Genomic DNA, 25953 nt, shown 5'->3' with positions numbered 1-25953 from the left:
AATACGTATCTTTCTTAAAAATATTAAATATTGAATCCCTTAATATTTTTATTGTAAAAATAAATTAAAATACGGGGATGCTTTTCATCATCATGATGATGATGTAAAAATGTATGATGAAAATATTGAAACGGTTTTATATAATGAAATGACGACAGTGAATTCGCAATTAATTTCCTTGGTAAATAAGGTGAAGTTAGCGGATAGTTGTTACTTTATGTATAACAATGGAATGATTGATGAATTTATTGGTAATATTCACGAATTTTTAAAACAATTGGATTTTAATCGGAAGAAGGCTTCTTCTGATCGATTGAATTCCGATGTTTTGTCTCATATTTATCAATTCTTGGATAATACTACACTCCAGGAGTGTTGTTGTTTGGTTTCAAAATTGTGGAGACAATCAGTGGATGGATTGCAAGTGGGAGTGAGAGGTGAAAACTTGGACAATTTTCTGAATGGTTCGTTAGTTAAGAATGTCGCCAAATTGACCTTGATTATTTCTGGTGATGCATTTAAATCACTTGCTAATTGTAGAAGTTTGGACAAGATGAAATCATTAGATTTACTTTCCTTATCTAATGTTGCTGTTGAGCATTTAACGAAATGTCATACACCAAATTTGACAGAATTGAATTTGGTGGATACGATAAGAATTTACTGAAAATACGATAGCAAAGGAATTATTCAACAGTCCTTTCATGGCAAGCATTAAGAAATTAGATTTAAGCCATTCTATAAGAGATTGTTCAAAGAGCTTTATTGAATCAATTTCACATTCTAAATATATGAAACAACTCACTCATTTGAAAATTAATAATTTTGGAAATGATGATGAGGAAAAAGATATTATTGGAATCGATTTATTTATTGAAGATAAGGTGAATTTGGAATATTTAGAAATGGAAGGATATCGATTCAAACAAACGAATTTTTTAACAAACGGAAACCTTAAGAATCTAACATTTCTGGATGTTAACAATTCTAGTATGAAAAATCAAGATTTTGCAAATTTGATTGTTTCTCCCAATTTACCAAAACTTACAACACTCAAAGCTAACAATTTATATCACGATGAAACTGTTGCTACATTTCCTCCAAATAGTCAAAGTTCGGTAACTTATTTGGATATCAGATATTGTGAACTTGTGCTATTTCCATCACTCTTGGATCATTGTCCAAAGCTAAAGAAACTAAAAGTTCTTCCTGGTGGTGAGGATGAATACATTTCACTGAAAGAGCTTCTCAACATGATGAAGTCTCCTAGCTTATCAAATTTGGAATATTTGGATATTACCTGTTGTGGAGAAACAGTGGAGATTATCTTTACCAGTCCAATTTATTCCAATTTACAGGAATTACGTTTGGAACTACACGAGTCCTCTAACCAAACTTTAGATATTTCCCTCGTGTCGAAATGCACCACTCTAGTCAATTTAAAAACCCTGGACCTTTGGAGAACAGAGTATTTAGCTGAATTGGAAGAAGAAATCAAGAGAAATCCAACCTTTTCAAAGGTGAAGAATTTGAAAGTGCCCAAACCAAAGAACCTTAAAAAGTGTGGCAAAAGTTTTGGAAGATCTTATTAATTTTCTCCAATCAAAATATAGGAAATTTACAATGTTTTTACAAAATTTAGAAACTGAATAATTGGATTTTATGAGTTTACAAAATTGAAAACAAAACTAGCAAAGTAAGAGTCAAAATTTGGTATACGAAACTATTCGAAACTGACCAGGCACTCGATTCTCTAATATTATTAGTAATAAAAGGTCCAAATGCGAATGGATCTCCAAAAATCTTTGAAAAACATGATGGTCCACAAGCATCCTTATTCGATTTCAAGAAGGCAGCCAAATCAGTTGCATCTGCAACCACAATGTGAGCTTCTTTCTTTAAAATCTTTTCGAAAATCTCAGTATATCCAGATGCAATACTATTCAATGTAGCCTTCTTATACTTTGCCTTGACATAATTATCATACGAACTTCCCTTATATGTCAAAACTGTCACATTATAATTATCAATGTCAGATTCTGAATTAATAATGACAGTTCCATTATCCAATGCAGATCTCAAAAATCCAGGACTTGAAGTTCCATATGGACAATTGAAATGAACCAGTGGCAAACGAATAGAATCGAAATTAGTCGAAGCAATTGCAATATCACATGCTCCACTATCGACCTGAGCTTTCAATGCATTGAAATATCCTAAAGCTGTCGTATTCACAATTTGATAGGTATAGGCAATGTCTCTATTGTACTTGTTGTTCAAAATTCGAATTAGGATTTTTCCTGCCAATTCGTGGACTTTTGGCCAATTGAAAGTGGCGTCGTGTTCATAGCAGAGAATTAGTGGACTAGTTCTTGGTAAATTGAGAGTTGTGGGAGCAGATGGGATGGATAGTTTGGAATATGGAAGTGCTGAACAGGATGGGGTGGAGAAAATCATCCCTAAATCGTTCATACCTTGAAGAAATTCACTGTCAATAATCATTTGTGAAACAGCATAATCGACAGCATTAGCAAAATCTCTTGTGATGGTGTAGGATGGAGTGGTACTGTTAGTTGTTTGGGCTGTGGAGAAGGAGCAGCAGAACAGTAAAAGCACAACCAGAAGTAGTAGATGAAAGAATCTCATGATTTTTTTTTGATGTGTGTGAGATTTGAAACTGATGGCAGTTGACAGTTTTATTCAGTGTTGCTGTGGGCTCCCATTCGTGCCGTTATCTGGAACGCAGTGCTATCTTTGATGGAGGAGTTTACTGTCCAATTCAAAAACATGTGTTAACCAACTGCCATTCTTGTCAAGTGCCAAAAAATTACAACATCACGGCAGATTTCATTTTGCATATTTAGAAAGTGGTAGCCAAAGTTGTGTGACCAGCAGCCCTAAACTCTCTGATATTTTGATTACAACACAATTTACAATATTGACATCTCTGATATTTTGAACACTAAGGTTCCTTTTAAAACTGTACTTTCTTATTCAATCTCTTTACTGTTTTGATTTGACAACTCTAGTGATACTGTGCTATCTCTTTCAGCAGTAAACAGCTGATGAGAAGAAATCCAATTGTGTCCAGGATAAATTAATCCAAAGTAATAAATTCAAGATAAATTAATTGTTTCATTTGACTAAGAAATTGAGCTCCCTCATCTCCAATATTATTCCATGAAATATCAAGGTTTGTCAATTGTTTCATGCCACTAATATATTTAACTCCCTCAGCACTAATTTCATTATCACCAATATCCAACCTTGTTAATTGATTCATTTCACTAATGTGTTTCACTCCTTCATTTCCAATATCATTATTATAAATATTAAGAATGGTCAATTGATTCATTTCACTAATGTATTTGGAACCCTTAGCACCAATATCATTGGAACTGATGTCTAGATGTGTTAATTTTCGCAGTTGACTAATGTATTTGGCTCCTTCTGTTCCAATGTCATTGAAGGTAATTTTGAGATGAGTCAATTGCTTCATTTCACTGATTGACTTGGCTCCCTCCTCACAAATAGTATTATTAAAAATATCTAATCTTGTCAACTGTTTCATTCCACTAATATATTTAGCTCCGTTTTTGCCTATACTGTTTGAACCAATATCTAGACATTTCAATTGTTCCAGTTGACTAATATATTTTGCTCCTTCTTCATAAAGAACACTATTACAAATATCAAGATTTGTCAATTGCTCCATTTTGCTAATATGCATGGCTCCTTCCACTCCTATACTATTGTAATTAATTGTCAGAGTTGTTATTCCTTTCATCAAATTTAATAATTTATAATCAAATGCACCAATTTCTCTTTTAAAGAGAAGATTTGTTACATTTTGTAAAAATTGACCTTTCTTTTGCATCCTATTATTTTCGCATTTCAATGTAAGTTTGCACCGATTAACAATGACATTAAACCATTGTTTTGAAACTAATGCACAACTCATGACCATAAATTTAAAATCATCATGAAAAGAAAAAATTTCATAGAGAACATCATCGGAGAAGAGTAAATAATTTACTTCGGATATCTGTGGAAATGTTTTTCCCGTATTTTTGCAATGCTCCTTACAAAAAAGGAAATATTAAATTTAATACTTAGTGAAATAAAAATATTATTTATTATTCTTGTTCTAATTGATGTTTTCTACAAGATTCTGTTTTATTGAATATCAGTTATTTGTATTAACCAAGAAAACATGCTCGTCTTACTACCACATATGAAAATTTTGAAATCACTTTTCTCGATAAGTAAAGAGCCAAATCAGTAACAAACTTGATATTATGATTGTTAACATAATTAATAATGACCATACGGTATGTTTCTCTAACATCCAGTGTTGTTATTGAGATATGCTTTGTTGAAGTTGAGTGAATTTGCTTAAGTAATAAATCGGTGTTATTGGCGCATCCAATTACCCCTACAGGTAAATCAGCTTTGGGAGCATTCCATGTTTTTTGGGAGCATCACAAAAATGCGCCGAGAACCTGACCACAGATATTGTGGCTGTTTTTTTAAATTCTTCCATCATTGCTTTGTAATTGGTGGTTGAGCATTTCACGTATTTTTTTCAATAATTTTTAAAAATTAAAAATATGTTGGGAATAATTGGAATATTTAATAATAATTAGATTTTAAATAAAATTTTAAACTTTATCAAAATTCAGAATGCAAAATCATCAACGAAAAATTCCTATTCACCGCCAGATTTTCCTTAATTGTTCAAATTTCTAGAATTTCGCGCCTTAATATCAGAAAAAAAAAATGTTTGATCCAAGTTCGTCTTCCTCTTCATCATCAGCTGCTAACAGTCACCAACTTCCTCGATTTTTCAAGCCAATGCTACCGGCAGGAATTCAATCAAGATTAGTGGAGGGAGATTTGATTAAGGTGACTGTTTTGGGGGCCGAAGGTTTTTCCAGTAAGAAATCACTAAATCCCTATTGTTCCCTTCGATGTAATATGTTCCCTCGGAATACTTTAGTAAAGTATTGGAATGAAGATCGGATCTCTGTGAGTGTGCATACTAAGGTGATTAAGGAGAGTGTAACTGATCCGAAATGGAATGAAACGTTTGAATTTTTCATTGATGAGGAACAGGTGCTAACGGAAGTGAATTTGAATATAAAGATTGAAGTATTGAGTAAGAATACAGTTTTATTGGATGTGAGTTTTCTTTTTGAATTTTAATATTTAATTAATTAATTGTTTATTGGCAATTTAAGGACTCATTTGGGAATACAAGTATTGATATTGATCCTGAAAAGTATACAGTTGGTAAAGATCATAAAGTTCAGTTATATCTTTCCAAGGAGGGATCCATTAACTTGATGGTAAGAATTGATAGAAATCCTCATTATGCTCCAAAAGGAACTTGTTTCCATGTACCAACAGAAAATCAATTGTAAACACTATAGACCTGTACTATAAAAATTCTTGTAAACTTAGTTCGTTATCACAAGTATCATTGCAAATAGTCAATCTGTTACCTTTAATGTATCAGAAGCGAATATAATTATACAATCTTCTTATTCCACATATTTGGTACAAAGTAAGGAAGCAACAATAAGTGAAATGCTCACCCTTTCTAAAATCAATCAAATAGTACCATCAAATTGCCACTCTATCAAAATTAAGCGCATCGATGGAATAATAAAAAACCACACCAAAAAGTCCACAGCCTGCACGGCACATATTTTGTTATTTTTAAATAGCTCTGTTATCAAATGAAATTCTTGAAAAAAACAAGGATAACAAAATAACAACAATATAAACAAAATGAAGGGTCCAAGATTTTACTATGACTACAGCTACAGAATGAGACCAAGAATATTCCCAAAATTCTTCTTTGGTATGCTCGTGGGTGGTTTCGTTGGCTATGTTTGGGGAAGAAACAATAACTGCAATCAATCTCATCAGAATCATTATGGTCCATTCTGTGGTTCTCATGATAGACACAATTGTTGGGATAATAGAAACAGTTACAATCCAAACCACCAACAAGCTTTCAATAATCAAACTTATCCAACTCAATATACTCCTTATCCTCAAAATGGTCAACCTCAACATCCTCAAATATTACAACAACCTTCCCATCCAGTTGTTAATAATAATCCAGTAAATATGAATCATACTGAAGAAAACAAGCCAACCAATCAAAATTAAGCACAGCCACCAAAATAAATATATTCTTATTAAGAACTACTTTTTCTTAATGGATTTATGAGGTTTGTATCCATAGGCATTGAGTTTTTTCAAAATAGATTGTGCAATGCTGGTATTTGGAATGACACATCCACAAATCAATTCATTAAACACAAAATCATCTGAAACTCTGTAATTGGTATAACCCAACCAAGTATTTGGATCAATTTTGAATTTCTTACATAATTTGATCAAGTCCTCAATAGCAACAGAGCAATTTCCAATGATAATACCCCATGGAGTGATGCCTTTCTTTACCAATTCAACAAAGAGAGCAACGTCAGCATGTTCTCCTCTTCCATACATGGAAAACATTTTCATTTGATCGGCAGCTGTCAATTTCATGCATTTCAATAGCATTGGAGGTGGTTGATTGAGTGTTTTAGTGATCATTCTAATGAAACGAATTGAATTATTCCAAGCTCCAACAACTGCATTGTAACCAGTCGAGTCAACTGAGGAAGATCCAGATCTAGGAACTGACATTCCCTTTTCAATGCAATATTTAACTCCAATATCGTATTGTTTCTGTAAAAAGAATGCCATTGGAATTTGTAAATCTAGAAAATTGGACAAGAGTTTCAATTTACCTTCTCCTGATAAATTCGAAACAATGTCTTCCATTGGATAAACAGAGGCAATCAAATCCCATCTTGTCTTTTCATTTCTCAATCTGCAAATATCCAAAATATTAACCAGGAATGGATCGAGTTTACCTTGAATTTGACTGTTTAAGGTAAATTCCTTTCTCACACTGAAAAGACTTACTGCCATGGCCACGAAAACCACCGATGGAACGTCAATGTCATTCATGATGGATTCATAACTGGTCTCATCGAACATGTAATGTTCATCTTTGAAAATAAAAGTGGTCATTCCACTTTTATCAATTCGTGTGGCAACTCCTGTAATGTACGGATGACTGACATTACATAATCTTCCTCTAATTCTTCCACAAATGTCCAATAACTTGTTGTACTTTCTGAAATGCCATAAGGAGGAGTGTAAATTGGTCTTTCTGGTTTGATGATTCAATTGAGGAGAGTAGACTGCTGTTTTGGTTGGTTTTGAGTTTTTTCTATTTCTCAATCTGAATGAAATTGAACTTGCATTCACTCCAGCCAATTCTTCAAGAGTATCCAATAAAGAATTATATTCACTCAAATTACGTGGATAATTGACTGTTGGTAGCTCTGCATCTTTCAAAATCTTGTTAATCTTTTCAATATCAATCTTTGGAAGTGAAATTATTGGTTTAAACTTGTCATTCATGAAGGAAACCTTATTGGAAATGCTGGATGAGGAAAATTCTGTAATTTTCTGATCCTTCATATACTTTTGCAAATCTAGAGCGTGTTTATGTGAAACTCTCCATGAAAGTGCCTTTCTCACACGATTGACCAATTCAATTCTGCTCAATAAGAATTGATCTGTTTCAGTTGAGGCAAGTTTAAACTTTTCCAAAACACTAACCAAGTAATCACACCAAGCAAGTAATAGAAATGCAGCTTCAGGAGGTGAATATCTTCCATGAACTGTTAATTTCACATCCAATTAACATTTGATTTTCAACAATTAATCAAAGAATTTCAATTTTCCATATAAGGAATATTAAATTTCCAAATAAATCACATTTCATCCAATCAATAAAATTCAATATTACTTGCGTGTGAAAATCAAAACCTACCCACAACAAATGGAATTCTCTTAATTTGCTCACTGCTACCAGTATCCAAAATTGAAACATTCACTTGCTTGCTCTTTATCAAATTTTGCAACTGATCCAACGATTTCTTTTTAATCTTTCTCATCAAATCATCATTTTCCTTGCTTGGATTTTCAATTATTTCATAACGATCAAGAAAGGAATGACAATCCATGCATCCCAATCGATCAGAAACCAACATGAAGAATGTCTCTGCATGATAAATGGATGGGAATCCTCGGTAGGGAATTAACTTGGCATTGGAGTTATGAAAGGTGGCTCCTGATTTCTTCATGAGAATGTTTCTACAAAATTCTGACATTTGTTTAAAGGAAGGAGGTGGTAAATTTTCATAGTACTTTCTATCGACAATAACTTGTTCTTTTGACAAGGAATCTTCCTTTTCGTTTTGTTTATTCTTCGAAGGCGAAGATGCGGCAGCAGATGATGATGGTAACATTTTTTTTAAATTGTGTTGAAGAAAATCAATTTTCTAAATGCACATCTTCCAATTTACTACTGACATCAAAAGAGTTCTTTGAATGTTCCTGTGAATGCAATTTTCAACATGCAGTAAATTCTTTCATGGTGTGTTGTTAAATAATAGAAGCATTTATTGGTTCTTGTTGTGATTGACCAATGATGCAAAGGAGAAGCATATTGAAGAGCAATAGGATATCTTTGGTTAAAGCTTTAAAAACTACATCTCTGTCATTCTTCAATTCATTGGATGCATATGAATATGATCTTGGTCTAGAATCTAAAGCAAGCAAGACAATTTCCTTATTATTTGTAATTCTTTTGATGTAAATGCAGCGCTTCACCATTTTCTTGTACAGCAGTTCTAACAATTTCAAAATCATTTCGATCTCTAATCCAATCAATTTTTAAATCAATTAGTTGATTTTCATCATGATTATTCTGTACATCAATTGCCTCTCTATCTTCTTCCCAAACAGAATCATCACTCGTTCGCGAAGCAATATTCAAACATTGATAATAATTTCAAATATCCTTCTGTGGAATTTCTCTCATTTTGGTGGCCAGTAATTTTGATGAGGAAGATATATCCAAACAACATTGATGATGATCATCCTCCATCATCACCATCAATAAATTATTAGCAGTAGTAACAACTCCTGTATTTCGTTGTTCCATTTTTTTTGATCACCATTATGAGAATCTGAATAGATTCGTTATTGTAGTATATTTTGATCTGAAATTAAGGCAATAAATTCCTCCACTATTAAGATATAGTGTGCCAAGCAAGCACAAGAACTTCAAATTGTTTCATAAATTCTTTGAATAAATTTTCCAAATTTGCCAATAAAATTAATTGTGAATGAACTGCCTTCATCATTATCATATTATTTTATGATTCTTCTGTGATCATAGCCTTTTTTGTGGTATTACAATATTGGATATTCTTTTCAGTTTGGAAAATGTGGGATTTTTCTGGAATTCTTGCAAGTCTTGTGTTTCAACAGATACAGTTAATGTTGTTAAATTGACCAAATTGTTACAGTTTGATACTAGTTCTACATTTAAGTTTTCACCATTCCTGAATGGTCTTACTAAATGTAATTCCTTTAAATTCGAATAGATTGGATTGGTAAAGATAATTTCTGATGCTTCATTCCAACTATCCATTTTCAAATATTCTAAATTTGTCAAGTTTGGAGATTTCATCATATTGAGATGTAATTTCTTTGATTCCTCATCATGTAAAGAATAAACTGATAATTTCTTTAGTTTTGGACAGTGATTAAAGAGTGATGGATAAAATCCAACCCTACAATATCTTATATCTAAATCAGTGAGAGAACTTTGACTGTTTGGAGGAATTTCAACAACTATGTCTTTTTCTTTGCCATCTTCTTCGGCCCATAACGCCTTGCCCTTGAGTGTTGTAAGATTTGGCAAGTTTGGAGAAAACATTAAATCTATAAATTCTTGATTTCTACTTAATTGACAACTGGAAATATCAAGATATGTGAGATTCATATAATTTCCATTCGTAAATAAATTTGGATAACTAACCAAACAATGCTTGCGTATTTGTAGGTGTTCCAAATTCACTTTATCTTTCAGCAGTAAATCCAGCCCAGTAAATTCTAAATATTCCATATTATCAAGGTTCAAATGAGTGATTTGACTCAAATAGTTAGATTCTGAAATTGATTCATATATATCAATTGGAAATTCGTAGAATGAATATGATAAATCCAATTTCTTAACACTGGTCATGAAACTACTGGTAAGCAATTCTATTACCACTTCCTCATCAGATACCCTTTTCGCCAAATTCAATTCTGTCAAATTAGGCATGTGACATTTCATTAAATACTCTACATTTTCCAATTCGATTTCAGATAAATCTAATGATTTCAAGTTATCCAAATTTCTACAATTTACAAGCCATTTAAATGTTTCTGGTTCTTCAGTAGTATCAACCAATTGTAGGTACGTTACATTTTCAATTAGTGAACAATTTACAAATTTATCAATATCAATATCTCTCACTTTCACTTTCAATCCTATTGATTGTCTCCATAATTTAGAAACTAAACCACAACATTCTTTAAGAATATTTGTATCCAAGAATTGATAAATATAAGACAAAATATCGGAATTCAATTTTTCAGAAAAAGCCTTCTTCCTACGCATATCTAATTGTTTCAAAAATTCGTTAATATTTCCAATAAATTCATCAATCATTTCGGTATTCTTTGTAAAATAAATATTATCAACCAGTTTCATCTTGTTTGCCAATGAAAGCAATTGGGAATTAACTGTCGTCATTTCTTCAAATAAAACCGATTCAATATTATCAGCATTATCAAACATTTTTCCATCATCATCATGATGTGATGATTCTTCATGTTTCCTCTTCTTGTTTTGAATTACCGTCATTTTTTTACTTATTTCTAAAATATTACAAAATTGTTTTATTGTTTTATTTACAAAAATTTACACAATGGTCATGATCGATTGTGGACTTAACATTGAATCTTGTAATCACAAGTTTCAACCAAAGTACCACGTCTTTCTTGTTCTTGTTCAATGGATTCAAAGAGAGCCTTAAAGTTACCAGCACCAAATCCTGAATTGTTAGCTCTTTGAATAATTTCATAGAACAAGGTTGGTCTATCTTCAACTGGCTTGGTAAAGATTTGCAACAAGTATCCCTTATCGTCAAAGTCAACCAAAATCTTCAACTTTTGAAGAACATCAATATCTTCCTTGACAGTAATTGGAGCATGAGCTAATCTCTTTCTCAAATTGTCATAGTAAGAGTCTGGAGTTGGCAAGAAGGCAACACCACGAGCTCTCATTTGTGTGACAGTGTGAATAATATCTTCAGTTCTCAAAGCAATATGTTGGGCACCAGCACCACCATAGAAATTAACAAATTCTTCAATTTGTGACATCTTCTTACCCTTGGCAGGTTCATTGATTGGCATCTTGACATTTTCTTCCGAATCAGCCATAACAGTAGAACTCAAAGCACTGAATTCAGTGTGCATAACAGAATCATCAACACTCCAGAATTTGTGGAATCCGAGCTTTTGTTCGTACCAGTCACAGACAGGAGTCATTTCTCCCCATCCTTGATTACCGACAATGTGGTCAACGTACAACAAACCAAGACTTGGAGTGAAATTTTCGAATGGTTCAACAATTGATTCTTCAATAATTCTGAAACCTGGCAAGAATTTACCCTTATATTCGGCTCTTTCAACAAAAGTGTGAATAGTTTCACCATAAGTTCTGACACTAGCAATCTTGACACTTCCCAATTCATCAGTCAAGACAGTTGGTTCTCTGACAGAAATGGCTCCATTTTCGACAGCAGCCTTATAAATTGCTTCAGCATTATCAACAGTGAAAGCAATATCCTTGACACCATCACCGTGTTCAGCATGGTGAGCTGTCATTTCCTTGGCAATAGCACTCTTTGAAGCAGGCAAGAGTGGTGAACTGAAAGCAAGAATTGTATTGTTTTGTCTGATAACGTGGGTCACCAATTCCTTGGAACCAGTTTCTAATCCTTTAAATGCGTATGGCTTGAATCCGAAACGAGAAATGTAGTAATCACGAGCTTGGACGGCATTACCAACCCAGAATTCGACATAGTCAAAGGCAATGAATTTACCAGCTGGAACTTGAGCAGTCTATAATAATGTTGTGTTAGAATAGTTCGGATAACAAGAATATATTGTGTGGTCATCATGATGATGATGATGATTAATTAGTGCGAATGATTATATTGTTGGTTATTAGAACAGAATATTTGTGTGTTGGTACGTACCATCATTATTATTATTGATGTTGTTGTGTTTTTTTCTTGTTGGATTTTTGCTGTATTTTGGCTCAGCACGAATTTAGGCAAATCGGTGTTGTTTGCTGGGATTGAGTTTACAAAACTTAAAATACCGCCAAAGAAGGTTCAACCTATTGTATCCACATGATTCGGATCGGTAGAATTGAATTAGATACTTTTAATGCTCCCTATTGATTGTTTGTTTAGATTGAATTATTGGTGTTATGTTCATAATGATGATGAATTGATGGAAATAAAAATTATTGTAGTGATGAAAAAAATCGCGGTGTGCACTTGTGGAATTTTTTGTTGAAAGTTCCCTTGATATATTAACAAATTCTTTGAAGTGGTGACTTCATACTGAAATTGTTATCATTGATATTGTAATATAGTTATCCCAATGATAGGCTTATTTTATGATAGAAAGTATTTAATTTATAATGTGAAGCAGGGGTTCCCGAGTGGTCAAAGGGGGTAGACTCAAGTTCTACTGCGCAAGCTTCGTGGGTTCAAATCCCACCTTCTGCAACCTTTTTCTTCCTCAATACTATTTTTCGAACCTCCAACTTTTATGGGTATCATGTAGTGGTCCTGTTCTATCACAGAAAGTTGAAATTCTTAAAATATGATAAGTATTTATCGAGAAAATCACCAACTTCTACCATGCACAAAATTCTCTCCAGCTCTAAATGTCAAAACTTAAAGTTCTTTCAAATACACATTAATTTGTGATTATTTTCCATTCCTACCTGCAATCCATAGAAACTGAATAATTAGATTGGAAACGTTTATTTAAATCAATTTTGGATTAAATTATTGACTTCATTCAATTAAACAGTTAATGGAGAAGGTTGGTTGTTTTCACAATTAATTAATAGAGTGACACTAGTGCTTAATGAAAGAAGGAGGAAAATCTATTCTTGCTACAAAACATTCCACTTTGTTGATTTATTTTAGCTTTACATTGCTGGATTACAGATAGGAAAGAAGAACTATCCAACAAGTGCTTAATGTAAGATCATTAGAATTCTAGCACACGTTTACACAATAAATTCTGGAATCCTAAAATGATCTATTTTTTTCAAAACGGAAAAGGTCGGATTGTGTGAGCATTCTTTGCTGACCACCAATTCAGTAATAAATGATGTTAAATTGAACTAGTTCAATATCTAAGCTTTCATCCGATTCCAACAAATTCATCATGCTTTAGATATTGTAGAGTTGTATATTTTCCTTCACTATTGGATTATTGTCCAAAACAAAAGAAACTCAGTATTTCACCGTATGAAGGATGCTTCAAATTCGCTTTATCGTTCAATACTAAGTCAAAATGCTTATATGAATTATTTTTCAATATCAAGTAATGTTCCTCAAAAAATCAAATCATCAATGGTCGTCCCATAAAATCTCGTATATTCAATTTTGCAAAGGTTGGATTCTTCTTGAATTCCTGTAAGCACTCTTTAGTTACCATGTCAGTATAAGGTATTAACGTTGTTAAATTTATCAAATTTGTACAATTTGATACTAATTTTACGTCTACGGTATCATCATAATGAAGTGGTGATAAATGTAATTCCTTCAAATTAGACAAGATTGGATTGGTAAATATAATTTCTGATGTTTCGTTCCAACATAATATGTCCAAATATTCTACATTAGATAAATTTGGAGATTTCATCATATTGAGAAGTATTTTCTTTGATTCCTCATCGGTATTTGCTGGATAAACTATGAGTTTCTTTAGTTTTGGACAATGATCAACAAGTTTAGGAAATGATGCTACTCTGAAGTTACCCAAATCCAAATCAGTAAGTGAACTTTCACTATTTGGAGGAAATTCTGCAACTGATTTGTCGTCATCCACTTCACGCAAATACGTAGCATTTAGACTTGTGAGATTGGGTAAATTTGGTGAAACAATCAAATCTGCAAATACTTGATTTCTAATTTTACAACTGCAAATATCAAGTGAGGTCAAATTCTTATAATTTCCATTTGTTAATAAATTAGGAAGAACATCCAATTGGTAATGTACTGTTTCTAAATGTTCTAAACTGAATTTATCATTCAAGAAAATATCAATTCCATGCTCTTTGTCCGTTATGTATCTATTATAAGTGGACCTATTAATTTTCAAGTGGGTGATTTGATTCAAAATTTTTGATTGTGAAATGGAAGCAAATAAATTCTTTGAACAATTCTCTAAAGATTCACATAAATCCAATTTCTTAATGCTTTTCATAAAACGGCTGTTTAACAATTCTATTGCTGCTGTTTCTGTAAATTGTTTGATATAAGCCAAATTCAATTCTGTCAAATTTGGCATATGACATTTAATTAAATGATCAATGGATGCCTTTTCTAACTTATTACTTGACAAATCTAATGAGTTCAGTTTATCCAAATTTCTACAATTTGAAAGTAATTTAAATGTTTCATCAGTGGTAGAAACCAATTCCAATTGAGTGATGTTTGTAATTATTGAACTATTCAATAAAATGTCAATGTTTTGAGCTCTGACTTTCAATTTCAATCCCTTTAATGATTGATTCCACAATTTAGAAACCAATCCACATCCATGTATGACCGTTGATGTATCCAAGAATTGATAAATCTCTGATAAAACATCCGAATTAAACTGTTCCGAAGAGGATTTTACAGCCTTCTTCTGTTGCAACTCAGCTTGTTTTAAAAATTCATAAAAATTGCCAATAAATTCATCAATTATTCCACTATTGTACATAAAATAACGACAATCAACAACTTTTGCCTTTTTCGCCAATGAAATTAATTTACAATTCACTTCCATCAATTCTTCAAATAAATCCGATTCGTCCATTATTTTTCCATCCTCACAAAATTCATCATCGGAAGGAAATTGTGATGATTCTTCGTGCTTTCTCTTCTTGTTGTTATTTTGTATTACAGTCATTTTTTTTTATTTTAATTTTACAAAATTGTAAATGATTACAATTTCCAATTTAAACTGGGAAATTCACAATTGTAAATCAGAGATTAGAAAAAAAAATGGCAATGATTACCAAAACACCACTACCGTCATCATTTTTATGCTCGGACACCATCACACATTTAATGTTATTCCTCGATGTAAAATCCATCATCAAGTGCTGTTCACCACTTTCTACACAATTTTACAAATGCTCGAAAAGTAATATTTTGTGGAAGGCGATTTATGAACAATTGTTTATGGAGAATTTATTTGGTTGGAGATCAGCGATGATGAGTAGTGTTATTGATCAGGAGGAGGATATGATGATGAAAATTCCGAATCTGATGAAAGTGATGAAGAAGGAAAATTAAAGAGAAAGAAAGCAAGTCGTGTTGTTGACAAAAAAGAAACCAAAAAGCAAAAGATTGAAACCCCAAAATGTGAAGAGAGGGAAGACGACATGTATTGGTTCAATTTATTTAGAAATACTTTGGCGTTTCCAACACTTGACAAGAAATTCGAAGAAATTAAGGAACTTTCCAGTGAAAGTATTGAAAAAATCAGAAAAATTCAAGATAAGGAAACACTTTATGAAATTATTGACCATTTAAAGAGTCAAGATTCTGATGATGTACCACTCATTGATTCTTTCCAATACACATACGAAAGAGCTCCCAAAGTTGAAAAACTCAAAGAAAATTATTTAAAGCTGGCACTCATATTGACAGTCATGTATAATGGATATCAATTTTCATATTTGAAAGATCATGTTGTTATTTCATTGAAGAAAAAGAATAAGGGAAATCAGGACAAGTTTATTTGTCCTCTTCCAACATTCTGCATGTTGATTTTATTCTCAAATGCTCAGGAAAATCTTCCATTTGATAAGAAGCATTCGGATGATTTATTCGTAGCTCCATATATTTCATCTGAAACTGTTAAGAAAGTTAAAAAGAAAAAAAAGAAATCAAAAGCATACGATTCAGATGATTCGATTCTTCCTCCTCTGAAGATGATGACAGACCAAATATTCAATTAAGTGAAAAGGATTGTTGCTTCTTCAACTTGATGGATAATGATGACGATGTTGAAATTTCATCTGACGAAATTAGTTATTCGAGAGATGCAGATACACGAGGTTTCGAATGGTGTCCAAGATTCTTCAATGCTGGAGCATCTAATTATGTTTCCAAATTACATGTCTATTTTGAAAAGAATAAGAAAATAATAGTAAGAAAATTCCAAAGTGAAAGTTATTACTAATAATATCAAATTAATTTATTATTAATTTTTTATTCAAATAATTTTTATTTTTCTAAATTAGAAAAAATATCTCGCAACCTTTATCAACAAATTTTTCACACAAATCTTCTTGATTGGCTGGTTAATGTGGTGATGATGTAGTGGGAATCATGATGTGGGCAAATTATGGCCCAAACATCTAGATGGCCATTAGTAATCTTTTCAACTTACATAAAAAGAACAACATCATGATGAGAAGAACAACAATTCCCAAAGTCATCAATACCAAATTGTTACCAAGCTATTGTGGTATTCAAAGACAATTACCTTCATCTTCATCAATAATAACAACAACAAACAATACGACAGGAGCATCAGAGGAGGAAACCGATTCACAAAGTTTGCTGCCCAACTCCTCTCGTACGTTGAAGCAATATCACAATCCTTCTATCAAGCCTTTTGAAAGGGATTTGATGAATAATGCTCATGGTACAGGCTTTCATGTATTTCGTCCGTATGTCAATTTGGTTGCTCCATCATTTGTTAAAACAGTGCTAGATAATGAACAATTGATGAACAAACTTGATGACTTTGAGAGGCAAGTGATTCAACGAATTATTCAACATATCTATCAAGAGGCAAGTCTAGAGTTTGAATTAGATGATGTAGATTGTTTGTGTAGGTTTTTGTTTCTATTGCAATCGTGTAGTGGAGAGTTGGTTGAAGTGAAGAGGAATCTATTGCAGTGTCTACAACACAAAATCACTGTTTCTAACGTATTGGATGTACTGGATAGTATTGATAATCATATACAGACATTACAATCCTTTGGTAATTCACCTTCTAATGATGATTACAATTTGTTGAATGCTGTCAAGTCGTATTGCTTTAGTTTTATTAGACAACATGTATTTGATGAGGAATTCGATATCAAGTTGAATCCTCGTGTGGAGAAACACATCTTTCACTTTTACAATAAGAAGGAACAAGATTTCATTGAATATCATGAAAAACCAAACGAAAATTCATCACCTTTTATTTTCGAGGAGTTGTTCAATGAAGGAGAACCACTAGAGTATGATTTCACCATTGATTTTGGTGATGGAATATTCATCAGGACACACAAGACTATTCTTGCATCGAATAGTTTATTCTTCGAGTCAATGCTTTCCTCCAGTGGTGCAAGTTTTGTGGATGTGGACAAGAGCATCTTTTATCCGGATAATTCCATCAATGCATCTGCTGTATTGTTGAGTACTGCTATGGAATTCTCAATCCCTCTCACATCAATCAACACAATATTCTTGCTCTCATTCAAATGGCTCACCAACATGACATTCCTTCATTGATGGAACAATGTATTCCTCTTTTGAGACAACTCATTCGTCTCTCCAACGTTCCAGAAATGTTTCAATTTTGTGAGCAATTCTTTTGGCATGACACATTCCTACCCTTTACAAATATCATCATTTCATTTGGATCACTTCATGCTAAATCTCTCTTTAATGCCTACAGCAAACAGAGCCTCAGCGATACACCCCTCACATTGAGTGCCATCTTTGAGCTCTATCTCAAGAAGTGATGAATTTTTCAAGATGCTTAAGATATCTTCAATATCTTGCCAATTATGAGCAAATGATAAATAAACTCATCGGAGAATAACGCAATCCAACCCCGCTAAAAAACATTAAATATTAAAAAAATGCAAAAACTCATCACTGCTGTACTCGTCTTGTTGATGATTGGTTTTATTGGTGCAGAGGAATTATCCTTCCATCAACGTAATCCATGCTACAAGAGGGATAAAAGATTTGATCAAAACGATCCAAAGTACGTCCGTGAACATTTAGTTTCACCAAAGCCTCATACCTATTTGAAGCCACAAGATTTGCCATCATCATGGGATTGGAGAAATGTTTCTGGAGTTAATTACTTGTCCGTGACACGTAATCAACACATTCCAACTTATTGTGGAAGTTGTTGGGGTAAGTTTTTATTGTTATTCTTTGTAATTTATAATTTTAATATTCTTGTTATTGTTATTGTTGTTGAACAATATATTAATTGATGAAAATTCATGGTGATGATTTTGGATGATCTACTTTGAAAATAGCTCACGGTAGTACTTCTGCTTTGGCTGATAGAATTAACATTGCTAGAAAGGGTCAATTCCCACGTGTCTTGTTGAGTGTTCAACACGTTATCGCTTGTGCTGATGCAGGCAGCTGTTATGGTAAGTTTTATTCTTGTTATTGTTGTTATAATTGACTTGATGTAAAGGTGGTGAAGATACTCGTATGTATTATTGATATTAATTTAAAATACTAATTAGTATTTTAATTTATTATTTGATCATATTGGAATTGATGAATGAATTTAATAATTTTGGAATAATTAGCTGTCTATCAATATGCTCATGATCACGGTATTCCTGATGAATCATGCAACAATTACAAGGCCGTTAATCAAGATTGTTCTGCTTTTGCTGAATGTGGATTCTGTAATTCAACTGGATGTCATTCCATTTCAAATTACAAAGTTTGGAAGGCAAAGGAATATGGTGAAATCGATGGAGAACATCAAATGATGAGTGAGATTTATGCTAGAGGACCAATCAGTTGTGGTATTGATGCTACCTCTGCTTTGGAAGCTTACACTGGTGGTATCTTTGCTCAATACAGAGAAGATCCTTCCATCAATCACATCATTTCAGTTATGGGTTGGGGAGAAGAAAATGGAAAGAAGTTTTGGATTGTTAGAAACAGTTGGGGACAACCTTGGGGTGAACAAGGATTTTTCAGGTATGTAAATTAGAACAACTTATTTTAATATTATTTAAATAATATTTCAATTTTTATATTTTATTAATAATTTCACACAAATTCCAAATATGTTAATACTTTTTTTACAACAGAATTGTTAGAGGTAATCAAGATTACAATCTTGCCATTGAAACTGACTGTGCTTTTGCAGTTCCACTCGTTTAATCATCCAATCTTGAAATAAACTTAATTTATTACAATTTCAATATATTCACAGTTCTGACACAATGAAGGTTATCTACCACTATTCTCAAAATTACACCGTAACACTCCAAAAGCAAAGGTTACCTTTTCCAACACACCATTGCTTGAAAAATCAACGACTTGCGCGTAAGAATCAAATCTTTTCATCTTGAAAAAAATGTCAGAAATTGGAGCTAATCATCAACAACAAAAGATTGTTGATCATACGGGAGTGAAGGGTCGCTCTGGGAAGAGAGGAAGTGAGTAAGTTGTTGTGTGTTGTTTTTGGGTTGTTTGAACTGTTTTTGATCGTGATCAATTTGTTCATCTCATCATGTGTGGGATAAAACAGTGGATTGCACGGAGCAATCGGAGAAGAGGGAAAGCATGCATTGAATGCAACGTATGGGTGTGAAGGTGAGAGTGGTGGGAGGTGAGTAGTTTTGCTTCTATTATGTGTCGATTTACTTTATGAAGAGGTGGAAATGGTTATAGTGGTGGACATGGAGGGCATGGTGAGGATGCAGAGAGTGGCATGAATGGAAATCCAATTAAGATCATTCTGGAGGGTGATATCAGTTCTAATAATATGGTAGTGAGTGGAGATTTGGAATATAAAGGATGTGTTTGTGAAATTTCATGTGTTTCGAATGGAGGCGAGTAAGTGTTTGAGAAATTTTGTAATGTTGATTGAATATTTTAAGTGGTGGTAATGGAGGAGAGTAAGTTATTGATGGATTTGTAAAGTTATTTAATGAAAAAAGTGGAGGTAATGGTGGAAAGTAAGTAGTTTATGTGAATCTTTTCGAATGTTTTTAAAGTGGTGGAAATGGTGGAAAGTAAGTAGAAAGCCTCAATTATTTATTGGAATACATTATTCAAACTTTAGAGGAGGAAATGGTGGTATTGGCGGGAAGGGAAAGAAGGGAACAAAAGGGCACAATGGTGAAGAGTAAGTTGACTGTTAATTATTCAAAATCCTAAACTAAATTTAGAGGAAAATCGTAAGTTTACAAGATGTTGATCAAAATTCTAATGATGAATCAGTGGTGGAGAGTAAGTAAAATGTTTGAAAATTTTTGATTAATCATTTCAAAAAAGTGGTGCTGATGGAGGAGAGTAAGTTTTTTATTGATCTACTTGAGAAAATTTACACAAATTTTACACAGTGGAGGTTATGGTGGATGTGGTGGTTACGGAGGAAGGTAAGTTGACACAATTCATTGCATTTGGATTATTAAAATTCAGAGGTGGAAATGGAGGAAATGGTGGAATAATTCACATTGATGCAATCAATCCATACTTGTTAGATTATTGTTTTGCAACGAGTAGTGGAGGTAAATATGGTTTGGGAGGTTCTGCAGGATCGGCAGGACAAGGTGGATTGGGTGGAGAGTAAGTATTCTATTGTGACACATTAATAATTACCTTAATGTGACAATAATCAAGATTTGGCATTGGAGGGTGAGTTTTTTAGTTTAATTATTCAAAATTGTTTACATGAGTGAAAACAGATCTGGTGGAGAAGGAGGAGAACCTGGAGAATCAACCAAAAAGATTGTCAGTATAAATCCGAAAGATAATTCACCAATTGAAGAAGAAATCAAATACGAAAAAGGAATTCAAGGAAGATCAGGATTAAATGGTAAAACTGGAAGTATAGGAGGAAATGGAACAAGTGGGTTTAATGGTCACAAAGGAGTTGATGGAAGTTCTGGAACAATTTTATATCGAATTCTCGATCCACAAACCAGATTAGTGAAAGAGCAATCTCCAATCAAGTACAAAATTTACATGTCTGATTTCAAGATTATTCCAGTTGTGGATGATGGAATTATTGAACCAGGTGAAGAAATTTTAATCAAATCATTCAAAATTAGAAATAGTGGAGGATTGACTGCACCACCAGGAGCCGTCTTCCAAGTGAATAATGGAGAGAATTTCACATCCAACGGAATGGTTTATTTACTTGGTCAAGCTTTGGCACCAGATGAAGAAATTACTGTAAAGGATTTTGAATTTAAGGGGAAAATAGCTGAAAGAGCAAGAACACAAGTTATGAATTACGGTTCATATAGAGATACTGCCTCTTTTACAACATGTACCAAATATTTTGATAGAGTACACCATTCTGGAAAGGAAGGTTCCATGTTTATTCAATTACCAATTGAAATTCAATCCGTTTCGTCCACAAGAGTTTTGGATAAGAAAGGAAGAGGAAACATTTCAATTATTGTGAAAAATGTGTCAGGTCTCGATAAGGGAGGAGATGGATCAAAGATTGGATTGAGACTCAATTATGATCCTAAAATCCAAGTCAGTGATTTTGGAATTCCATCATGTGTCATGGACAAGCAAAACAGTTCACTATTTATTGATGTGACAAACATTTCATCACTTTCAACATTTGAACAGAAAGTAGAATTTTCAATCTCTGAACATGTGAGCTATTTTGAAAGAGTTTCAGTTTCAGTTACTCTTGTTTACAAAGGAGATGATATTGAGAAACACAATATGGACATTCGTATTGCTCCAAGTTATGTTCCTATTAAGGAAGGTGAGGAAAATCCATACGATATTTTATTCTTTACAGATTTACATATCAGTCAAACCGAATATAATTGCTATATGACCATATTTGATGGATTATCATTGCGTGCCAATGTTTGGGATATTGAGCTCAATAATGGAGTTTCGTATTTGAATGATGATGGAGTGAATAGACATAGAGATAGTTGGATTATTGGAAATCAAGGAAAATCAATCGTCTTTCCAATGAAACATCCAAAACAAATTGAATTGATGAATCCTAAAGATATTGTCCAAGTTTTGAAAAGCTCAGTTGATGGAGGTTTGATTCTAATTGGTGAATTGACCACTGACGAATTCATATCACACATGAAGACAGGAGCTACTGAAACTCCAATTCCGGATGATGTCATTTCAGATAGTTTCGTCTTTTCCAAGCCAACTGAAGAAATTTTCAAGCAAAAATGTGAAGAATTTGTGAAACAACTTTCCAATGCCACCATTGCTTCAAATATTTCATTAGGAGAATTGAATTTCAAACCAAGAAAGATAGGAACACTCAAAACCCTAATGGGAGATGCTAAATATTTAGTCGTTGGATTATCAGCAGCTGCCAATTGTTATGGATGTCATTTTCCATCTAAGGATTTCCTGAGCTTTTCATCTGACAATAGTGGAAAACTTGTGACATCTCAAGGAAAAGGATTAATATTCCTCTCCACCTTGTTATCCCTTCCAGTTCCAAAGTTGTTCCAAATTCTCTCCAAACCAACGGATTACCTCAAAAATCTTACATTTTCAAATGAATATTCTGGAAAGGACGAAACCTACTATGATGTAATCATTTGTGCAATTTATTGCCGTCTCTATTCCTGCTTAATATTCAATGTCAGATTAGAAGAAACTCTCTTTTCAGTTTTGGAACAATCCGAATCTCTCATCAACACTTCAACAGTAGATTCCTCCCTCAAGGATGCTATATTCGAAAGTCTATTCGTTGCCTTCTGTCATCTCCATTTCCAAATCAAATGGAAAGTCTCAACCTTCAAAACCATCCAACAAAAAGAACTCTACGATCGCTTCATGGACACTCTCTCACTAATCCTCTACAAACAAATTGGTGAACAAAAATTGAAAATTTTCAAAAAGAAAATCAATGAAAAGGTGAAAAACTTGCAAAAAGATAATTTTTTGTATCCGTTTGATGGAGTTTTGCAGAGATTGATGGTTGGTGGAAATCATTTGGCTGTAGAGAAGGAGATGAGAGTGGTGGAGAGTAAGGTGCCGAGTGGAATATTTTCGTCAGCAACGTCAGATTCACCTGCACATTTCTTGGATTAGTTTGAATTAGTTTGGATTAGTTTGAAATATTATAAATTACAATTATTGTGAATTATTTTGAATTATTTTGAAAATTATTAAAATATATATCATGAATGTGGTGGAAAGGATTCTCAGAAACCTTTCAAAAAAAAATATTCGAAATGCTACGAAGCAAGATAACGCTGAAACGTTTATTCATCTTTATCGGAGGTGCAGCCATTCTTTATTACATACTTTCTGTCTTTCTAACACATAACCATCAGCATCAACATGCCACTCGTCGTCAATTAGAAGAATCTAATACGAAACCTTTCCATGATAAATTACCGAAACATGTCTCGTTAGTAAATATTAAACCACTTGCAGTTATTCCTCCTCTTCAAATGTATACTCTTCAATCCCAGCAATGTGAAGGAACTCTTTATAATAGAGTTTCGCCTAGGAAGAAACGAGACGAAAGTGATCCTTGGCCTAATTTCTCACCATCTACTTTTGCTCACGAAACCAATTTCATTAAATGGCTGGAAAATAATGGAAAATATTGGAAAGGAATTTCCAGAGGTTTAGACGGAGAAGAATTAAATACTGAAAAACTAAAGCTGAATAATTTGGGATTTACTTTGAATGGACATTTGACACCAAAGGAGGGGCATTTACCTATTTGGTTGAAAGCATTCAAGAGAAGAAGTCCTTTGGATATTTCACTAGCTGCCATCTGTCAAATTGATGACATTTCTGATACAATTCTCTATGTCACAATTGATGGTGGAGATTTTGATGAAGTTTTGGAAGAATTAGTTAAAGTTACTTGTGTGAAAATCAAAGTTTATTTCCACCCATACTTGACAGATATGAGAAGTTTAGGAATGGATAAATTAAAACAAGATATTGGACTAATTTTGAATTCACATTACATTTATGGAATGTACATGTTAACTCAAAAACTTGATTATCCATATGTGATTACATTGGAAGATGATTTGGAAGCAAGTCCTGATTTTTACAGATATCATTACAGTTTGTATCATTTGGTGTATGGAAAGGAAGCTAATTATTATGATAGCAAGAAAATATTTGCAATTACTGCATTTACTCAAGGTTCAACTGTTGATTGTCATTTCCTAGTTGATAAATTGAAAAATGACAAGTCCTCAAAGTGTGGAATTCATTCAGTGCATCAATTGGTCGAGGAGGATTATTTTCCTGGATGGGGAAGTGGAATTACCAGGGAAATATTTATGGAATATTACAGTCAATGGAAGGTCAATGGTAGAATTTATGATTATGGAATGAGTCAACTGAGAGTAAGTGAACAACGATACACTCTTGTGCCTTGTTCTCCTCGTGTAAGAACCATTGCAAATGAAGGTGTGAATGGAGGAAATGCTGGAAGATGGGACCATTACCTGACACATTATGCAAAATGGGATGAACAGCCATTGGATAGAATTTATTATGTGGATAGAATGGATGGAGCTGTTAAGGCAGAAGAGAAAGGAAACTTTATGTACAATCAAATTGTTTAAATTCTGAATGATGAATGGAAATTGAAAATTATATGATGAAGAAGCATCAACTGAATGATACTCTTAATTTTCATAACATTTTGATAGTAAAGTGGTAGTTCCATCGAATGGTTCCTCTATTTCAATATTAGATATTTTGCTTTCGGCCTTCTTTATTTCCCCGGATTTTAAAATCAATAATTCAGAATCCGAAGCAAATATATGCAACATTAGCATTATTTTTACGTATTTCACCAACTAATTCGAAATTATAATTGGTATTTTGTAAAATTTCATGTTGTGTCCTAATTATCGCACTTGGAACAATATTAATAAGACATAAATTGTTTGGTGTTGAAGATTGTACTCTTTCTACCTCATTTCAGTTCAGATAGTATCCAAAATCTATGTGGCTCTTCCAAATAATGTACTTAGTATTCAGAGTTGATTTATTTGGGTTATTTAAGAGATTACTTAGTGAAGATTTATATCATTGATTATATTTCTTATCATCTATTAATGATGTAAATTTGATGGTTTCATTTCTTGTATTGATAGATATTTAAAGGTCAGGTCAGTACTAACTTTTGAATTATGGACTTTTAGAAGTCAAATGTTTGGGACGTGAATCTACTCATTAGATTGAATAGGGTTTGCTAATAAAGAAACATTTCATTGATTTATTGATTATAACGGTCAAATTGAGTTGAATGGAAGTGAATCTAATGTTGATTCATCGTGGATGGGTAGTTTCGCCACGAAGTGGTGCAACTACCAACCTTTGTAGATTGAATCAGGTTGATTTGCATGCAATATGAATAAGTAACATGTAAATTGTAATATTTATTAACGTCTCTTGTATCGTAAAGACCTGAGAGGTTGGTTATCGTTTCGTACTCATTGGATCTTCATTATTATTGAAATACATAATCAATGATATACATCATTAAATAGGTTACAATCTCAGCTATCCAGTGGGCTATAGATTGTGTATGGTTTCTTATCTAATTATTGAGATAATCAGCAATTCCTCACTCAATATATTGCGATTTTACTATTCCTAGGGAAAGGTAAAAGAATGATCAGAAATTGATCAATAAAAAATATATGTCATACTAGAGATGATTTGCTATCGATGGTGTTCAACT

General features: G+C 32.9%; 15 protein-coding genes and 1 non-coding gene across 16 annotated transcripts; 10 read left to right on the top strand and 6 right to left on the bottom strand.

Annotated features, from left to right (window-relative positions):
* Window positions 1–109: 109 nt before the first annotated feature.
* On the top strand, window positions 110–667 carry NAEGRDRAFT_75908 (uncharacterized protein; the record flags this gene model as incomplete). The annotated part of the gene is made up of 1 exon (XM_002669096.1): window positions 110–667. One exon carries the CDS (start codon window positions 110–112, stop codon window positions 665–667), a length of 558 nt encoding a protein of 185 aa, XP_002669142.1.
* Window positions 668–791: 124 nt separating this feature from the next.
* On the top strand, window positions 792–1592 carry NAEGRDRAFT_75907 (uncharacterized protein; the record flags this gene model as incomplete). The annotated part of the gene is made up of 1 exon (XM_002669095.1): window positions 792–1592. One exon carries the CDS (start codon window positions 792–794, stop codon window positions 1590–1592), a length of 801 nt encoding a protein of 266 aa, XP_002669141.1.
* Window positions 1593–1668: 76 nt separating this feature from the next.
* Window positions 1669–2646, bottom strand: NAEGRDRAFT_54397 (uncharacterized protein; the record flags this gene model as incomplete). The annotated part of the gene is made up of 1 exon (XM_002669069.1): window positions 1669–2646. One exon carries the CDS (start codon window positions 2644–2646, stop codon window positions 1669–1671), a length of 978 nt encoding a protein of 325 aa, XP_002669115.1.
* Window positions 2647–3097: 451 nt separating this feature from the next.
* On the bottom strand, window positions 3098–3877 carry NAEGRDRAFT_75905 (uncharacterized protein; the record flags this gene model as incomplete). Its single annotated transcript, XM_002669068.1, has 1 exon — window positions 3098–3877. The coding sequence occupies one exon, from the start codon at window positions 3875–3877 to the stop codon at window positions 3098–3100; it is 780 nt and encodes a 259-aa protein (XP_002669114.1).
* A 902-nt stretch (window positions 3878–4779) lies between these two features.
* Window positions 4780–5423, top strand: NAEGRDRAFT_75904 (uncharacterized protein; the record flags this gene model as incomplete). Its single annotated transcript, XM_002669094.1, has 2 exons — window positions 4780–5181; window positions 5241–5423. 2 exons carry the CDS (start codon window positions 4780–4782, stop codon window positions 5421–5423), a joined length of 585 nt encoding a protein of 194 aa, XP_002669140.1.
* Window positions 5424–5793: 370 nt separating this feature from the next.
* On the top strand, window positions 5794–6180 carry NAEGRDRAFT_75903 (uncharacterized protein; the record flags this gene model as incomplete). The annotated part of the gene is made up of 1 exon (XM_002669093.1): window positions 5794–6180. The coding sequence occupies one exon, from the start codon at window positions 5794–5796 to the stop codon at window positions 6178–6180; it is 387 nt and encodes a 128-aa protein (XP_002669139.1).
* A 36-nt stretch (window positions 6181–6216) lies between these two features.
* On the bottom strand, window positions 6217–8384 carry NAEGRDRAFT_75902 (uncharacterized protein; the record flags this gene model as incomplete). The annotated part of the gene is made up of 2 exons (XM_002669067.1): window positions 6217–7754; window positions 7907–8384. The coding sequence occupies 2 exons, from the start codon at window positions 8382–8384 to the stop codon at window positions 6217–6219; spliced, it is 2016 nt and encodes a 671-aa protein (XP_002669113.1).
* Window positions 8385–9313: 929 nt separating this feature from the next.
* NAEGRDRAFT_75901 (uncharacterized protein) lies at window positions 9314–10837 on the bottom strand (the record flags this gene model as incomplete). The annotated part of the gene is made up of 1 exon (XM_002669066.1): window positions 9314–10837. One exon carries the CDS (start codon window positions 10835–10837, stop codon window positions 9314–9316), a length of 1524 nt encoding a protein of 507 aa, XP_002669112.1.
* Window positions 10838–10860: 23 nt separating this feature from the next.
* NAEGRDRAFT_82225 (uncharacterized protein) lies at window positions 10861–12252 on the bottom strand. Its single transcript, XM_002669065.1, has 2 exons — window positions 12237–12252; window positions 10861–12099 (listed from the first exon to the last, which is right to left on the bottom strand). Exons 1-2 carry the CDS (start codon window positions 12240–12242, stop codon window positions 10924–10926), a joined length of 1182 nt encoding a protein of 393 aa, XP_002669111.1. The 5' UTR covers window positions 12243–12252; the 3' UTR covers window positions 10861–10923.
* A 443-nt stretch (window positions 12253–12695) lies between these two features.
* NAEGRDRAFT_t828 lies at window positions 12696–12776 on the top strand. Its single transcript has one exon. It is a non-coding gene; the product is annotated as a tRNA-Leu (tRNA).
* Window positions 12777–13626: 850 nt separating this feature from the next.
* Window positions 13627–15183, bottom strand: NAEGRDRAFT_75899 (uncharacterized protein; the record flags this gene model as incomplete). The annotated part of the gene is made up of 1 exon (XM_002669064.1): window positions 13627–15183. The coding sequence occupies one exon, from the start codon at window positions 15181–15183 to the stop codon at window positions 13627–13629; it is 1557 nt and encodes a 518-aa protein (XP_002669110.1).
* A 478-nt stretch (window positions 15184–15661) lies between these two features.
* On the top strand, window positions 15662–16240 carry NAEGRDRAFT_75898 (uncharacterized protein; the record flags this gene model as incomplete). The annotated part of the gene is made up of 1 exon (XM_002669092.1): window positions 15662–16240. The coding sequence occupies one exon, from the start codon at window positions 15662–15664 to the stop codon at window positions 16238–16240; it is 579 nt and encodes a 192-aa protein (XP_002669138.1).
* A 451-nt stretch (window positions 16241–16691) lies between these two features.
* Window positions 16692–17792, top strand: NAEGRDRAFT_54393 (uncharacterized protein; the record flags this gene model as incomplete). Its single annotated transcript, XM_002669091.1, has 1 exon — window positions 16692–17792. One exon carries the CDS (start codon window positions 16692–16694, stop codon window positions 17790–17792), a length of 1101 nt encoding a protein of 366 aa, XP_002669137.1.
* Window positions 17793–18145: 353 nt separating this feature from the next.
* Window positions 18146–19474, top strand: NAEGRDRAFT_82224 (uncharacterized protein; the record flags this gene model as incomplete). Its single annotated transcript, XM_002669090.1, has 5 exons — window positions 18146–18428; window positions 18557–18676; window positions 18724–18738; window positions 18842–19244; window positions 19358–19474. 5 exons carry the CDS (start codon window positions 18146–18148, stop codon window positions 19428–19430), a joined length of 894 nt encoding a protein of 297 aa, XP_002669136.1. The 3' UTR covers window positions 19431–19474.
* Window positions 19475–19626: 152 nt separating this feature from the next.
* On the top strand, window positions 19627–23318 carry NAEGRDRAFT_75896 (uncharacterized protein; the record flags this gene model as incomplete). Its single annotated transcript, XM_002669089.1, has 12 exons — window positions 19627–19712; window positions 19801–19881; window positions 19926–20108; window positions 20153–20170; window positions 20213–20230; window positions 20270–20287; window positions 20338–20400; window positions 20444–20452; window positions 20550–20567; window positions 20618–20653; window positions 20697–20843; window positions 20963–23318. 12 exons carry the CDS (start codon window positions 19627–19629, stop codon window positions 23316–23318), a joined length of 3033 nt encoding a protein of 1010 aa, XP_002669135.1.
* A 143-nt stretch (window positions 23319–23461) lies between these two features.
* On the top strand, window positions 23462–24826 carry NAEGRDRAFT_54391 (uncharacterized protein; the record flags this gene model as incomplete). Its single annotated transcript, XM_002669088.1, has 1 exon — window positions 23462–24826. One exon carries the CDS (start codon window positions 23462–23464, stop codon window positions 24824–24826), a length of 1365 nt encoding a protein of 454 aa, XP_002669134.1.
* Between the last annotated feature and the right edge of the window lie 1127 nt (window positions 24827–25953).

The sequence above is a fragment of the Naegleria gruberi genome, assembly GCF_000004985.1.
Source record: "Naegleria gruberi genomic scaffold NAEGRscaffold_87, whole genome shotgun sequence".
Taxonomy (NCBI): Eukaryota; Heterolobosea; class Eutetramitea; order Acrasida; family Naegleriidae; genus Naegleria; species Naegleria gruberi.
Note: the sequence above shows the minus strand (reverse complement) of the source record. Positions and strands in the feature narration are given on the sequence as shown.